Source organism: Elephas maximus, chromosome 26 (genome assembly GCF_024166365.1).
Source record: "Elephas maximus indicus isolate mEleMax1 chromosome 26, mEleMax1 primary haplotype, whole genome shotgun sequence".
Taxonomy (NCBI): domain Eukaryota; kingdom Metazoa; phylum Chordata; class Mammalia; order Proboscidea; family Elephantidae; genus Elephas; species Elephas maximus.
In genome coordinates, this window is record NC_064844.1 from 7,581,715 (window position 1) to 7,596,111 (window position 14,397).

The window sequence follows — 14,397 nt, forward strand, 5'->3', positions numbered from 1 at the left end:
TGCAAGGTCACAGCCCTGAAAACCCTACAGAGCAGTTCTACTCTACACACATGGGTTCACCGTGAGTCAGAACTGACTTGACAGCAACCAAAAGTGACAACGTATTTTAAGTTAATCTTGCCCAACGTCCCGGGAGACCCTCTCAGATGTGGGATGCCAACGAGCGTCTTCAGCAAGAGTTCTTTCTTTCCACTGCACCTGGATGCCAGAGGTGAGCTTTGAGGAACAGCTTGTCTCTAGATGACAGCAATCTCACAGCGGGCCCACACTGGAACCAGAAAGGACCAGCCGAAAGGACAGACCGGGAGGAAATGGCCAGCCCCGAACTGGCCTGCGCCGGTGTGTGGGAACCTCAATCTGCCTCAAATCTCCGGCTTCAGTAACGACAGCAGGATGAGTGTCAGCGGGGAGGGTCAAAGGGGGCAAACTGACCTTCAGCCAGAGATAACATCTTTCAGATATGCAAAAAAAAAGAAAAAGCACTGTTGTGGATTGAATTGTGTCCCCCCCACAAAATAAGTGCTGAACTCCTGGCCCCTAAACCTGTGGACGTGGCCTGTTTAGAAACATGGGGCTTTCTTTCACTATATGTTAACGAGTTAACGCCAGCGTTGGGGGGGTTCTAAAGCGAATCACTCTTCCCAGTTACAAAAAGAACAAAACAGACACAGAGCCACACACAGGGGAGGCACCACACGAAGACAGGCACACAGCAGATACAGCCACAAGCTCGGGAGCGCCAAGGATCACCAGCGGCTACCAGAAGCTGAAGGAGACAAGGAAGGACCTCCCCCTAGAGCCACGCCCCTCCCGGATGGAAGAAAATAAATTTCTATCACCCACTTACGATGTTTTTCGTGACGGCAGCACTAGGTAACTAAACAGGCACCCAAACCTAGAAATGTGCTGGCAGAAGAGAAAACAGCTCTTCCTTGGATCATGAAAAAGACAGCATTCAGCATCATCTGGGCCAACTGTCTAAGAAAAGCCAGGTAACACTCGTTCGTACCTTAATGGTCGTTCTGCCAAGTACACAGGACAAGCAAACCCCACCCTTCCGTCTCCCTCCTACGGACTTCAGAGAGGCCCCCGTGTGGATGCAGGTGAATGTGGGCTTGGCTAAGGAGGTGTTTGGGTCTCAGGGTCCCACAGGCAACATGCTGTGTGTCAGCTCTCGAAGAACATGACTTATACATGTTACTCAGCATTACGGCTTGTACAGTCTTTGACTAGAATTAGCTTGTTTTCTTCTCTTCTGTGGACCCTTATGTATGTCCTATAACAAGAACCACATTCTCGGGCGGCCACATGATGCTCACTAATTTTCTACGACAGGTAGATTAAACATTGCTAAGTGTCTGCGTCTCACGTGTTGAGACATTTCATACCCACACTCCCAAGGACTTCTGTCCAATGACTCAGAAGTCTTTGAGAGTCCCCAGATACCGGGCTCCCTCAAGAAGCTCAGAAAACCGCACCTGTCGTCGATGGAGTCGACCTTCTCCTGGATGCGATCCGAATTGATGTTGCCATCGCTCACCAGCCTCCGGCCCGTTTCCACCACGGCGTTGATCTTTTCCTCGTTGGCGTCCATGGTGGTCATGAAGTCTTCTTGCTTTTTAATAGCAGCTTCGGCTCCCTCCAAGGTGGTGGGCATTTCAGTGTGGGCCAAAACGTACTCCTTGTTTTTAAAAAAAAGAATGATATAGCAAATATATCTCGTTTTCAGAAAAATGAAAGGATGTTCCTTCCTATGTGCTAGGCTCCCATGTGACACACTTCACGAAACTTGCTTCTTTACACTTGTATGAGATAATCTATTGAATCATATAGAATAAAAGTTCGGGAAGAAAAAAACCCAGCGGGACGCCGTAAGTGACTAAACTTCTCTAGTTAAACGCTCTAATTCCTTCTCAGAGTGAGTGAGGAACGTGACCACAGCTCTGTGTGCCAGCCATAAGGGTATCACCGACCCCTCTACAGAAATGAAGTCAGAGCGTTGAGTTAAAAAAAAAAGCTCTATTTTTTAACTTGGACTATGTAATACCTACCTTACAGAATGCTGTCAATGTGATGAGATAGTATAAGGAAATACAATAAACGTAAGAGAGTCTCAGAGATGCTGAAAGAGAACCCAACCCGCACTGCCAAGGCAACACCCGGTACCGGTACCAGCTTCTGTCAAGTTGCTCCCGACTCACGGCAACCCCATGAGTGTCAGAGTACAACTGTCCGTCACAGGGTTTTCAATGGCTGACTTTTCACAAACAGATCTCCAGGCCTTTCTTCCGAGGGGCCTCTGAAGGACATAAACCTCCAGACTTTGGTTAGCAATGGAGCGCATTAACTGCACCACCCGGGTACTGCAAAGGCAAGGCAGCTCCCCTGAAAACCCTCCTCAACTCCTGCCTCCTCATCAGGATGGCTTACGATGCCTTAGGAATCGGGAAAATCTCTCTCTAAATTATCCACTGAACTTTATACAGGTGTAGGTTAAACCCGTAGCCCCCACAAAATGACTCAAAAGGCAGCCAGGGCCTGCTCTAATGGGAAGCAGGCAGTGACGGACATTACCTGGTTGTTGAGGAAAGCCTCAGCCTGCTTTGTGTCCCTGAGGAACAGCTGGTAGGCGTGTGACTGCGAGAGGAGGTTCTGTCTATTCTCCCACATCTTGTGGAGCTCGTTCCAGCCAGTGTCCAAGGCCTGCAGCCTCTGCCGCAGGAACATGTACTGGGCATCGGTCTGCCCCTGGGTGACCATCTCGCCCATGTCCCTCATCTTCTGGTAGTCCTCCTCGTAGTTGTCGATCTCGTTTTTGATGTTCTCGTGCTGCGTGAGCAGCTTCTCAGCCTCGGTCAGTGTGTTGGGCATGTCTTCCGAGGCGATGGCCGTCTGGGTCCTGGACAGCCAGGACTGGAAGTCGTCCAGGTCTCGCAGAAACTGCTGCAGCTTGCTGGCCTCGCCCAGGGAGGCCTCGCGGTTCTTCAGGGTGGTCTTCATCTCCTCCCACACATCGCTGATCTCGGCCAGCCGAGACAGGATGGCCTGCGCCTGGTCGGGGTGCTCCGACTCCAGCTTCTCTGCCTCCTTCTGCAGGTCGCTCAGCTTTGCCTCGATGGCCACCAGGTCGCGCTCCATGCCTGTCAGCTTGCGCTGGAGCGCCATCACGCCGGCCAGGTCATTGCCCAGGTCCTGGGTGGATTCGATCACCTTGGTCTTTTCCCGGATCCAGGATTTGGTCTCATTGCACTCGAGGTGGTAGTTCTGTATGCTCAAGGCAGAGAGGAGGGCGTCCTTTTTCCTGTCGACCAGTTCCCTGAACTGGCTCCACCTGTGAACACAGAAGGGCCGAGAGCAGTGTGAGAGAGGCTAAAGCTATGTGTGCTCCCCGCTCCAGAAGTGTTTCCTTAAACTACGTGCTTTTTCTAAACCATATTATCTCACTAGGTATGTGGACACACACCATTACAGGGACACAACCAAAAAACCAAACCAAACCCGTTGCCATCAAGCCAGTTCCGACTCATAGCGACCCTAGAGAACAGAGTAGAACCGCCCTGTAAGGTCTCCAAGGAGCGGCTGGTGGATTCGAACTGCAGACTTTTTGGTTAGCAGTTGAGCTCTTAACCACTGCTCCACCACCTGGAAAAAGCCTGATGTGGAGAGGGGCCTGTTAACGAGCTTTAACAAGAGCGGTTCCAGCCATTTGCCCCGCCAAAGGGCAGCTTATTCATGTTGCAATACACACTGACTCATCTCTGAACCAACGTTTACTCAACACAAAGGCAGACGGTGACCAGGCCGTGTGTTCGGCCCACTCCAAAGCACCTATTCCACAGAAAGATACGGCTGGGGACAAAGGTCTACCTTTTCTACAATCAGGACTTAAACACGGAATCAATTAAGCCTCAAATATGCTAAAATCTTGTTCCAGAAAATCATTTTAAAAGGGGCAGCTCAGGTGACATCTTGACACCTCCCATCACACCTGAGCACAAGGCCTCAGCTCTGATGGGGTGGGGAGCAGGTGCCCACAGACTCGGCCCATCCTCCTGCCCTGAATGATATCACCCCAGAACTAGATGCCAAAGGCCAGACGCAGCACCCTGACATCTGCATGCAGGCCAGTGACCCCGTCCAGGAAATCCCCGGCCTCGAGGCTCAGCGAGGGACCACAGCCCCAGCCATGGAGGGTGCCTGCTCACCTCGTGTTGAGCTTGTCCTGCTGGGCTTTGATCTCCTTCTCGCTCGGGTGGCCGCTGTGCATCAGCTGTCGCGCGATCTGGTTCACCACCGCGACCCGGGAGGCCTGGTTGTTCATCTCCGGCTCCAGACTCTCGAATCTGAAAAGTCAATTCAACAGAGTCATCGTCCCCTTGGTCACCGGAGTTAACAACGGTGGGCCGGTACCCCTGGCACCTGTACCCCCACTCACCTGTGCTGAATGACCTCCAGGTCCTCCAGCTTCTCCGGGATCTGCATGTTGTTGAGCCACTGCTCCTTCTCGTCGATCCAGAGCTCGCAGGCATCGGCCTCGCTGGACATCTTGTACAGGGCCAGGGTGTCCTGGAGCGCCTGCTTCCGCAGCCGCGTCAGCTCGGCCACCTCCTTGTACCGCTCCTCGATGCCCGACAGCCTGCCCCTCACGTCTGGGGACTCGGCGTGTTCCTGGGGGAGGGCGCCAGCTTGCTCGTGCAGCGTGTCGATGGTGGGCCTGTAGTTGGCGATCTCTTCCGCCACGTCCTTGTGCTTCTTGACCAGGGACTGCGTGGAGTACTCATCGTGGCCCACGTCGTTGCTGGAGACAATCTTGAGGATGTCCAGCATCCAGGCATCGATGTCGTCGGCGTCCGCCTGGAACTGGTGCAGCAGCGAGGCCTCCTCCAGCCGCTTCTTCCGAATGGCCGAGAGCTGTTCCAGGTTGGCCCACTGCTCCCGGATGTACAGGATCCTCTCGCGGATCTTCTCCGACCCGAAGTGCTCCTCGGCGATCATGTCTTCGCCTTCTTTGATGGCCTGCTCAAAGTGGCCACTGCGGCCGCTCATCTCGTCCTCAAATGCCCGGTGCTGGCTGAGTAGGCGCACGACGCTGGTCAGGTCTCTCCCGTAGTCGTCGGAGGACAGGATCTTCTCTTTCTCCCTGATCCAGCCTTCCTCCTCTGCCATCTCCCAGAAGAACTTCCAGAGGCGGCGGGACTCTTCCAGGCGGGCCCGGCGCTCGGCCGCCAGCTGGCAGAGCTCTTGGTAGCAGAACTCCATGTGGGCCACGCGGTCTCGGATCACCTGGGGGTCGCAGGGCTTGTAGCCTGTGTAACAGGAAAAAAGGGAGTGAGAACGTGTGACAGAGTTTACAACGCGTCTCGCCCCCGTGCAGGCAGTAAGCAACGTCCCAAGTTCTTACTATCAGGTTGCTGGTTCAATTCTACGTGCGGAAACATGTAAAGGCGTAAGGCAATGGAGCAACTTCCAAGATCTTCAGTGGGAAGAGGAGAGAGGAGCAGTGATGGGCATTATTTTTTCTGCTCCGACCAGAGACAAAGTGACCAATTACGAACCAAGAAAACATGTGAACTGTATGAAAGGAGGGAGCTAGATGGAAATGTTTCTCAAACACAGGAAGCAAAACCAAATCCTTCCAGGTAACACTCAACAGGGATGTGCAGCCAGATGTGAAAGCCAGGAGCCGCCAGGCGGCCACACCAGGTTGCTGGTATGCAGCCGCATCAAGCGTGGTCTGGCCAAGTCTCACTGTCAAACGGGAGCCTACTCAAAACCAAGTAGCATTTGAGCATCTCAGGAAAAAGGCCTGCCCGCTGCATTTCATGAAAACAAGGCAGCGTTCAAGTGTTCAGGTCACCCCACAGCATCTCATGTTTCCACAACAGAGCAGCAAACCCGCTAAAAACCTACAACAGAGCAGTAACGTCAAGAGTCCTCTTGCCCCACTGCTACGAGCAACTTTAAAACAATACAAACACCAACCAGTTGCATTTGAGCTCATTTTCTGTCTCCCCTAAACTGAAGATGGTGACAGGAGGCAACGCCTGGAGCGGCCCACCCTTACCTTCCTCGTCGGTCGCAAACTTCTGTGCAGAGGCGTTGACGCCCCTCACCCGCTCGGCCTGGATGGCGATGTCTGCTTCAACCAGGGCGTGCTTCTGCAGCAGGTCTTCCACGCCAAGCAAGTGTTTGCCATAGTCCTGAGACAGTAATAGCACCTGTGCACAACGGACAGCAGAAAGGACATCTAAGACATACAATCTTGGCTCTAGCATCACCTGATCTGTGGACCAGCTGAGAGGCGGCAACCGGGTGCTCCCTCTATCTGGCCCGCCATTCTCCCTACACCTTCAGGGGAAGAGAACGACGAGCAAACAGAACAAGACAGACCTGAAACCCGCATCAGGAGAGGCAGGCTAAACAAAGGATCATCCCCTTTGAGGTAGGGGGCTCCCAGGTACAGACGGTTAATGTGCTCAGCTGCTAACCAAAAGATTGGCTATTCAAGTCCACCCAGAGGCGCCTTGCAAGAAAGGCCTGGTGATTTACTTCTGAGAAACCAGCCACTGAAAGCCATAGGGGGCACAGTTCTAGCCTGACACACATGAGGTCCTCCTGAGTTGGAGCTGACAGCAACTGGTAACCCACGGAATAAAATCAAACCAAACCCAGTGCTGTCGAGTCGATTCCGACTCATAGCGAACCTATAGGACAGAGTAGAACTGCCCCATAGAGTTTCCAAGGAGCGCCTGGAGGACTTGAACTGCCGACCCTTTGGTTAGCAGCCGTAGCACTTAACCACTACGCCACCAGGGTATCCACCCACGGATTAAGCAAGTCGAATCTGTGTTACAAAGTATAGCATGAGAAAAGGGGGGAGGGGAGCCTGACATGAAAGATTCCGGTATGTAAACTGAGGCTCCAAGAAGAAATTGCTGCAGCAACTATTCAAGAAACTAAGAGATAAAGGTAATAAAGTTTGTTTCACCTCAAAGATTAAACGAAATCCCTTAGAAGTTCCCAACCCCTTAAATGAATGCTCTCCTTGGTTAAAGAGCTTACTGTTATGCCTCCACCATACAAACACAGAACGAATGGAAGAACAGTGTGCTTAAAAAGCTTATAAACCATATCTTAAGCCAAATAAGGTGGCCGTCACGCTTAGAGGACACCAAGCACCCTCTGGGGTTGGAGTTTGAACTCACTGTAGCTTTTTCTTTTGTTTCTTCCACCAGCTGGCCAAATTTGGGGGCCTCACCCACATCCTCCCCAGATGGAACTTCTACTTCACCCTCACTACAGAGATGAAGCCTCTGGCCCAGCCTCAATTACAACGTGCGCCATAATTTATAAAACACAAAGCACCTCTCTGCTGCATTTTATGAGCCCGTCTATTTTAAGAGGCCAAGACATACCGTACCTAAGGACACTGTACATCTGGGACGAAAGGAGGGAAAGCTGACAGCATCAGGTGACCTTGCCCCTGTGCCAGGAACAGTTTAAGAGACAACCGATAGACGAGGCGTGTATCCTGGGAAGGAAATCCCTTGCAGAAGGTCGGGCTTGGGCACACAGTGTACTGAGAGGAAGGAGACCTCACTGCACAGTCTGCGTACGGCCCTGTTCTGGTTGATCTATAAGGCTAAGTGCGGTCCAGGTGAAGGACTCGATGTGGCTGTCTTTCCAGGGCCTGCACCAGAGGACACAAGCAGGCACGGCTCTGGCAGGACGGCAGGTCTCTTCCCAGGTGGAGGGAGAGCTGGGGACTCTACTCTCAGACCAGCCGGTTGTGGATGGGGAGGCACAGGTAGCAGGAGCAGCCATCACCACCATGCCCCACCTAGCAGCTGTGTGTGTATTATCTCGCTCAGCCCTCACAGTAACGGGAAGAGGGAGATGAAAATACAATCTCCATTTAACGAGATCAGGCGACTCAGGCACCCACTGCCTGAATGCTGGGCTCCTGGCTCTGGACCTGTCTTCTGTCCAGACGGCCGACCATTCTCTGACCTGTGCCCCCTCCCCAAAACAGGACCACTCACATGTAGAAAGGTGGACAAGACAACAAGTCTGTTCAACTGCAAATGATTAAAAACAAAACCGCAACTCGACTGATCCCCTATAACCAAACCAAAAACCAAACCCGTTGCCATCAAGTTGATTCCAACTCATAGTGACCCTACAGGACAAAGAAGAACTGCCCTGTGGGGTTTCCAAGGAGCGGGTGGTGGATTTGAACTGCTGACTTTTTGGATAGCAGCCAAGCTCTTATAACCACGGTGCCACCAGGGCTCCGATTCCCTATAGGAGAATATATCTAAATTAAATGCAAATCACAGTCCCAGGCCTCCAGCTACTGTACTGGTTTTCGTTACATCACGTGTCACTTATGAGCTCAACATCTTCCCACAGCTATGTGGCCCCTGTCTGATTTCACAGGGTGGGCAATGAAGATGATAGAGACAGCACAGTATGTAGGAGGTTGGCGGACGGGTCCCAGCAAAGACAGACCAGATCGGCTCAGCTCTGGCTTCCTCTCCATTTGGTCAGCTTTTACCTTCATCTCGTCCATCCAGTCCATAATGTACAGCATTTCCTGAAAGATCTTCTGCAGCCCCAGGTTCATCTCGAGACGCTGACGCCGGGCCCGGAGCAGCTCCAGCAGGTACTCCCAGAGCCGGATGACATTGTCCTTCCTCGCCGTGATGCGCTTGATGTCGTGGTAGTTCTCCGCCTCTAGCTCCCTGGCCACGGCCACCACGGCCTGCACACGCTCCTCGTACGCAGCAATGTCTGTCTCAATGGCCTCGTGCTTTTTCGTGGCTGCTTCGACGGCGGGAAGGTCAAATCCAAAGTTGTCCTGCAGAGAGATGGAGGGAAAAGGAACAGAAAATAAGAAGGGTCATCTAATTGGAACAAAGAAACTAAGACCAGGGGTGGGATCCTGAGCATGCCTTACTCTGTGATCCTCGAGCCAAACACCGGCCCTTGAGTCCTCCTCCTCCTGCCCCCACTGGTCTCTGCCTTCCCTAGGGCCCTTCAGACTCCATGCTTAAGCTCCGATGCCCTTCCGAAAGCAAACCAGCAAGCTCCCACTTTGCGGGGGTCCAGCTCATATCTAGCACCTGGCTCGAGAGCCTGCAGCAGGTGATTTATATCAAACCAAGTAGAAAAGAAAGCCGCTTTTACTTATTTTCCAACCAGTCTAACTGCCTCAATGGTGAGTTGGTCAAAGGCTGTGGGCAAGAGTGAAATTTACACACTTATCTGTAAGTGTGACTGGTTCACACACACTCAGATTCTAGACAAACGTTGCTGGAGCTGCTTCCAAATCCATAAAAAAATTAGACAAATGGAAGATAAGGCAGAGAAGAGATTACAATCATCCTTGTAGATGGGCACGATGACGTCACAGGACTGGAGGAACCCCCAGGACTATGGCCCCCAGACACCCAGCTAACTCAGAACTGAAGCCACTCCCAAAGTCCACCTTTCAGCCAAGATTAGACAGAGGCCTGTAAAACAATAACGCCAAGTGACAGATGTGCTTCTTAGTTCAGTCAAGTGTTCAAGACCAAATGGGCAACACCTGCCCAAATGCAAGATGAGAGGGCAGGAAGAGACAGGAAACCTGGACAAATGGACGCAGAGACCCCGAGGTGGAAAGGGAAAGGGGGAAAGTGCTGTCCACGCTGCGGGGAGTGCAGCCAATGTTGCAGAACAATTTGTGTATAAGTTTTTGAATGAGAAATTAATTTGCACTGTAAACTTCCACCTAAAACAATTAAAAAGAAAATGACATGACAGGGTATTTCTGTCTCCAAGTGACTTCAGAATACTGGATGCGAATAAGCTCTAGGTTCCTGAGCTGTCTGGAATAAGCAGGAGTCCTGTGGCCTGGGTCTCCCATGCACGGTCTGCGTTTCTAGGTGACCCCGGGAAGTGTCTCTAGCGATGTCTAGGGCAGAACCTGAGACACGAGGCGCTGGTTTTCGCTCAGCCAGGTCTCCCTCATAGCTGCCTTGCGGTCAAATCTCCGGGCGAGTTGTTCCAGTTTCTCTTGTCTGATGAGCTCATTCCGCAGGGCCAGTTCTCGCTCGTGTTCCGCTTTTTCCAGTCTTTCCCAGGCCTGGAGAAGAGAAAGTCGATGCTCAAGGAACCTGCTTTGGCTACACTCAACAGACAGCGTTTTTCAAAAAGACCCAAGGACTTAAAAGGGAGCTCCATTCCCACCCTCACTGACTCTTAAGTCTAGGGAAAAAAAAAGAAGTATTTATTTTTCTCTCAGTGTAATCCCACGGGAACGCTCCCCTTATCTAAATCTGAAGATCCCACGTTGGATTTGAAGAAATGAAATAGTGTCAGAGTGTGACCTTAGGAGCATTACAACTAAATTATAAATCTCTTGCTTTAACTCTGAGAGGAAATAAAGTCATTACGCCTCAAACAGTCCTGATCATATAAAAAAGATAAATGACTTTTTCTTTAGAAAGAAATCAGATGATGAGTCTCTCATTCAACCCACTCTGGGCCACCCATTCTAAATTCATGCATCCGGGCATTTCTTTCAAAATCCTCACCGAGTGTCCATACAAAACTCACTCCTGGCAAATACATCTTACTTCCCATTAAAAAAAAGAAAATTAGAACATCACATGCAAAGAATCTACATGCGCATAACTGAGCCCCGCGTTCCAGGTTTTTTGACTTGCTGGTGGGAAACAACGCCCACTACGCAATTCTGTAAACGCAGACACAGCAGACGCAATGACGGGAATTGTGTAGCTGACAGCTTCTCTAGCAAAAGGAGCCAAAACCCCAGGCCCCACACCCTCTAGAGAATCCAAATACATAAAGTAAGGTTTCAAGTTCTCCCTTCTGCAATTTAATGACAGTTGAGTCCACTGCCTTGGACAGATGAGAAGAGGTAATACACAAATAACGACAAAGTAAAAGGCTCAAGGCTAGGATGGTTTGATGAAATCTAACATTGCCCAAAACCCCCAATACAAAAAAAAACACCACCAAACCCGTTGCTGCTGAGTCCATTCTGACTCACACCAATCCTATAGGACAGAATAAAACTGCCCCCTAGGGTTTCCATGGAGCAGCTGGTGGATTCGAACTGCCGAGGTTTTGGTTAGCAACCGAGCTCTTAACCACCGTGCCGCCAGGGCTCCAACAGACTGGCCAATTTCAGATACGAACTGCAAGCATCCCCTCAATCTCTGCAACCGCTGAGCAACGGCTGCTGGCTCATCACTTCAGCAGGCCGGGACGGACCCTTTCAGGCTCCTGCGCTCTCAGCAATCAAGGCCCAGTGTCAGAGCCCGAAGCCGACAGCAGGTCAGGGCCAAGACAGGCCACGACAAGACGGGCTGTACCTTGTTAATGTCAGAGATGAGTTTCCCCTCCCGGGGCATGTAGACCTTCTGATTGTTAGCCCTCATTTTGCTCTGAATGGTGAACAGCAGCACTTCCAAGTTCCCCTTCTCGGTAAACCTAAACACAGAGAAAAACAGCCATCAACATTATTTACTGGGTTTTGTTCCTTCCAGGGGAAAAATTCATGGGTTTCTGAAAAAGAAAAAGAAAGAAAACATTTCACACAGTCATGCAGTTTTAAAAGCCATTTATCTCTGGTCTGATTTGTCTGAGGCGCATGTTAGAGAGACAGTGGTGGGTTAGTTATGGGGTATTATAAACCTCAAATGATGCCAAACCGTGGGATTTTTTTTTGGCGGTTATTTGTTTGTTGTTGCTGAGATTTATCTTGGAGGGTGAGAAGGGTTTAAACCTAATGTAATTTTCAATGGGTCTCAGAGACCTCACCAAGGAATTCACAACTGAATAGTTTTCAGAAAAAGAAGGGAGGACTTTATGACTGCGGCCTGTGTTAAACAAGAAATAACAGGTTATAATCCTTTCTCCATTATTCTTAATTTAAAGAAGATTTAAAATCAAAATTTTTTGGTAACTCACCGATTTGGCAGCAAAGCCTGATCTGAACTGATACGGAACTATCTCTTGTCTTTATCCCATAAAATGCGAACATTTACACGTTTCGCTACAGACACGTTAAAGGGCCTGACTACAGGTCACTGCCTCAGATCCACTGAGAGTGTCATAATAACACAACGTCTGCACCGCATTACCTTTCTAAAAAAGAGCCCTGGTGGCGCAACAGTTAAGCACTTGGCTGCTAAATGAAAGGCTGGCGGTTCGAAACCCACCCAGCAACTCTGCAGAAAAAAGGCCTGGCGATCTGCTCCCATAAAGATCGCAGCCTAGAAAACTCTATGAGGCAGCTCCACTTTGTCCTATATGGTTGCTATGAGTTGGAATCAACTCAATGACACCTAACAACCACCACTTTTCTAAAATCCAGAAAACTGGAATTCTGAAACACCCTGGGCACAAGGGTTCAGGATAAGGGATTAGGGGCCTGTATGGAAACGCTGGTGGCGTAATGGTTAAGTGCTACGGCTGCTAACCAAGAGGTCGGCAGTTCGAATTCGCCAGGCGCTCCTTGGAAACCCTACAGGGCAGTTCTACTCTGTCGTATAGGGTCGCTATGACTCAGAATCGACTCGACAGCAATGGGTTTGGTTTTTGGTTTTTTACCATTCATTAAGATTCTCATCGGTCCGGTATATTAGTGGCACATTTGATGGGGCATGATTTCAGAGACACAGGGCCAATGGAAAGGAATAACAAAGGCCGCTAGTGAGGGGCATTTGGCCAAAGAGATAAGATCACAGAAGCCAGAAAACAGGGATTGGCCACCATGACCTCTCCTCCTGTCTTATTGGTCACGTATCCCAAGCTGCATCTTACTTGGGCGGTTTCTCCACGGTGCGGTACGTGTTGAATGCCTGCAGCTGCTGCTGGACCCCGACCAGTGAATTGGCAAATTTGCGATTGTTCAAAATAATGATGGTTTGTTCAATCCACTCCAGAAGGTCAGAGGCAAGAGATTCATACTTCTCAATCATTTTTTCTGTTTCAATCGCGTTGTCAAGCACCTGTAAATGCAGGTTAGCAAAATGGAAAAGATCGTGTCAATATTTAAGGAAAACACAATTGCACTCTACGTGAACACATGCACACTTCATGGCTGGCTTTCAGACAGCTCTGCACTACTTGGACACAAGCGTTTCAACTCAAGGAACTATCTGCTAACAGGCTGCGGCTACTATTTGTGAGCAATGACAGCTTAACTGTAATTGGTTCTGTAACCCCCCAACCCTTAGGTGAAGGGTTTAAGATGCTGAGCAACTACTGCCCAAACTCCAAAATGCCTAGAGAAACAGAAAGGGCTGTTTCACTTGGTCCTGTCCCATGAATGCCCAGGAATTTTCCATTCTGCCCCACTAAGAGGACAATTTCACCTGATCTAAAGTGTTTTGAAAAATATAGCAGATGAACATCGGCCAAGCCAAAAATTTAAAGGATAATACAGACTCCTCTTCAACCATGGCTAGGAGGATTTCACGCCCAAGACACCTGCAAAGTCAGTGACTTTCAACACCCACCTTTCTGGTAAGCTTAAGGAGAGGTGTGTTTCTGAGTCCCTATCTGAACATTACCCTTTGGGATGAAGAGGCTTCTGAAATTCCACAGGTACCATCTCCTCAACGCCTAGTTCCCTGCCATTTGGAGGGTCCACCACAAGTTGCAGCTGGTGAAATTTATGAGTATGTGGGAGAAAAAGGGAAACCCTGGTGGCGTAGTGGCTAAGAGCTACAACCGCTAACCAAAAGGTTGCAGTTCAAATCCACCAGGTGCTCCCTGGAAACTCTATGGGGCACTTCTACTCTGTCCTATAGGATCACTAGGAGTCAGAAACAACTGGTAGGCAACAGGTTTGGTTTTTTTGGGAGAACAAGGTGCTCGGTGACAGTGCATTAAGATGTGAACCTTAGTTGTGTCTTACAACCCATAAAGTTGGTGAGAGCTCACCTTCCCGATTCGTTTCCCTTCAACGGCCAAGGCCTTCATCTTAGAAAAGTAGTGGTAGTAAGTCACCACGTAAGTGATAATGGACTTCTCGTCAGGGTGGTCCACACTGATATCTGTAACACAGAGAAGACTGGCTCACAGCCCATGTGGTTGCTCAACGACACTGGATAGTCCAGTGTCTTCGTTTTCCATACTAGAGTTCTGCCGTCCGTGCGTTACACAATCCTAAAAAGGATGATGAGGAAACCACCCCACTGACTCTTTTCTCACATGAATATTCATGAAATGCCTTTAACCTACCCAACATTGAGTGCAAAAAAGGATGTGAAAGTCTTAAAAGACATAATCCTTTCTCTAGGAGTCCAGCCAGTCACAAACTCAAGATACACACCATACTGCTACAGTGAAAGGAAGAACACAGCAAGTCCAGTCAGA

At 50.0% G+C, this 14,397-nt stretch overlaps 1 protein-coding gene across 4 annotated transcripts in view; it reads right to left on the reverse strand.

Moving 5' to 3' along the window:
• SPTBN1 (spectrin beta, non-erythrocytic 1) overlaps positions 1-14,397 on the reverse strand; it is a 221,969-nt gene that overhangs the window by 41,273 nt on the left and 166,299 nt on the right. For all 4 annotated transcript variants that reach the window (XM_049870437.1, XM_049870438.1, XM_049870439.1 and 1 more), the window contains 10 exons: positions 13,963-14,075; positions 12,838-13,025; positions 11,385-11,502; positions 9,971-10,129; positions 8,558-8,860; positions 6,065-6,218; positions 4,436-5,306; positions 4,206-4,343; positions 2,575-3,331; positions 1,479-1,681 (listed from right to left, as the gene is read on the reverse strand). In XM_049870437.1, coding sequence (XP_049726394.1) covers positions 1,479-1,681; positions 2,575-3,331; positions 4,206-4,343; positions 4,436-5,306; positions 6,065-6,218; positions 8,558-8,860; positions 9,971-10,129; positions 11,385-11,502; positions 12,838-13,025; positions 13,963-14,075 — 3,004 coding nt within the window. The remainder of the gene's footprint in view (positions 1-1,478; positions 1,682-2,574; positions 3,332-4,205; positions 4,344-4,435; positions 5,307-6,064; positions 6,219-8,557; positions 8,861-9,970; positions 10,130-11,384; positions 11,503-12,837; positions 13,026-13,962; positions 14,076-14,397) is intronic.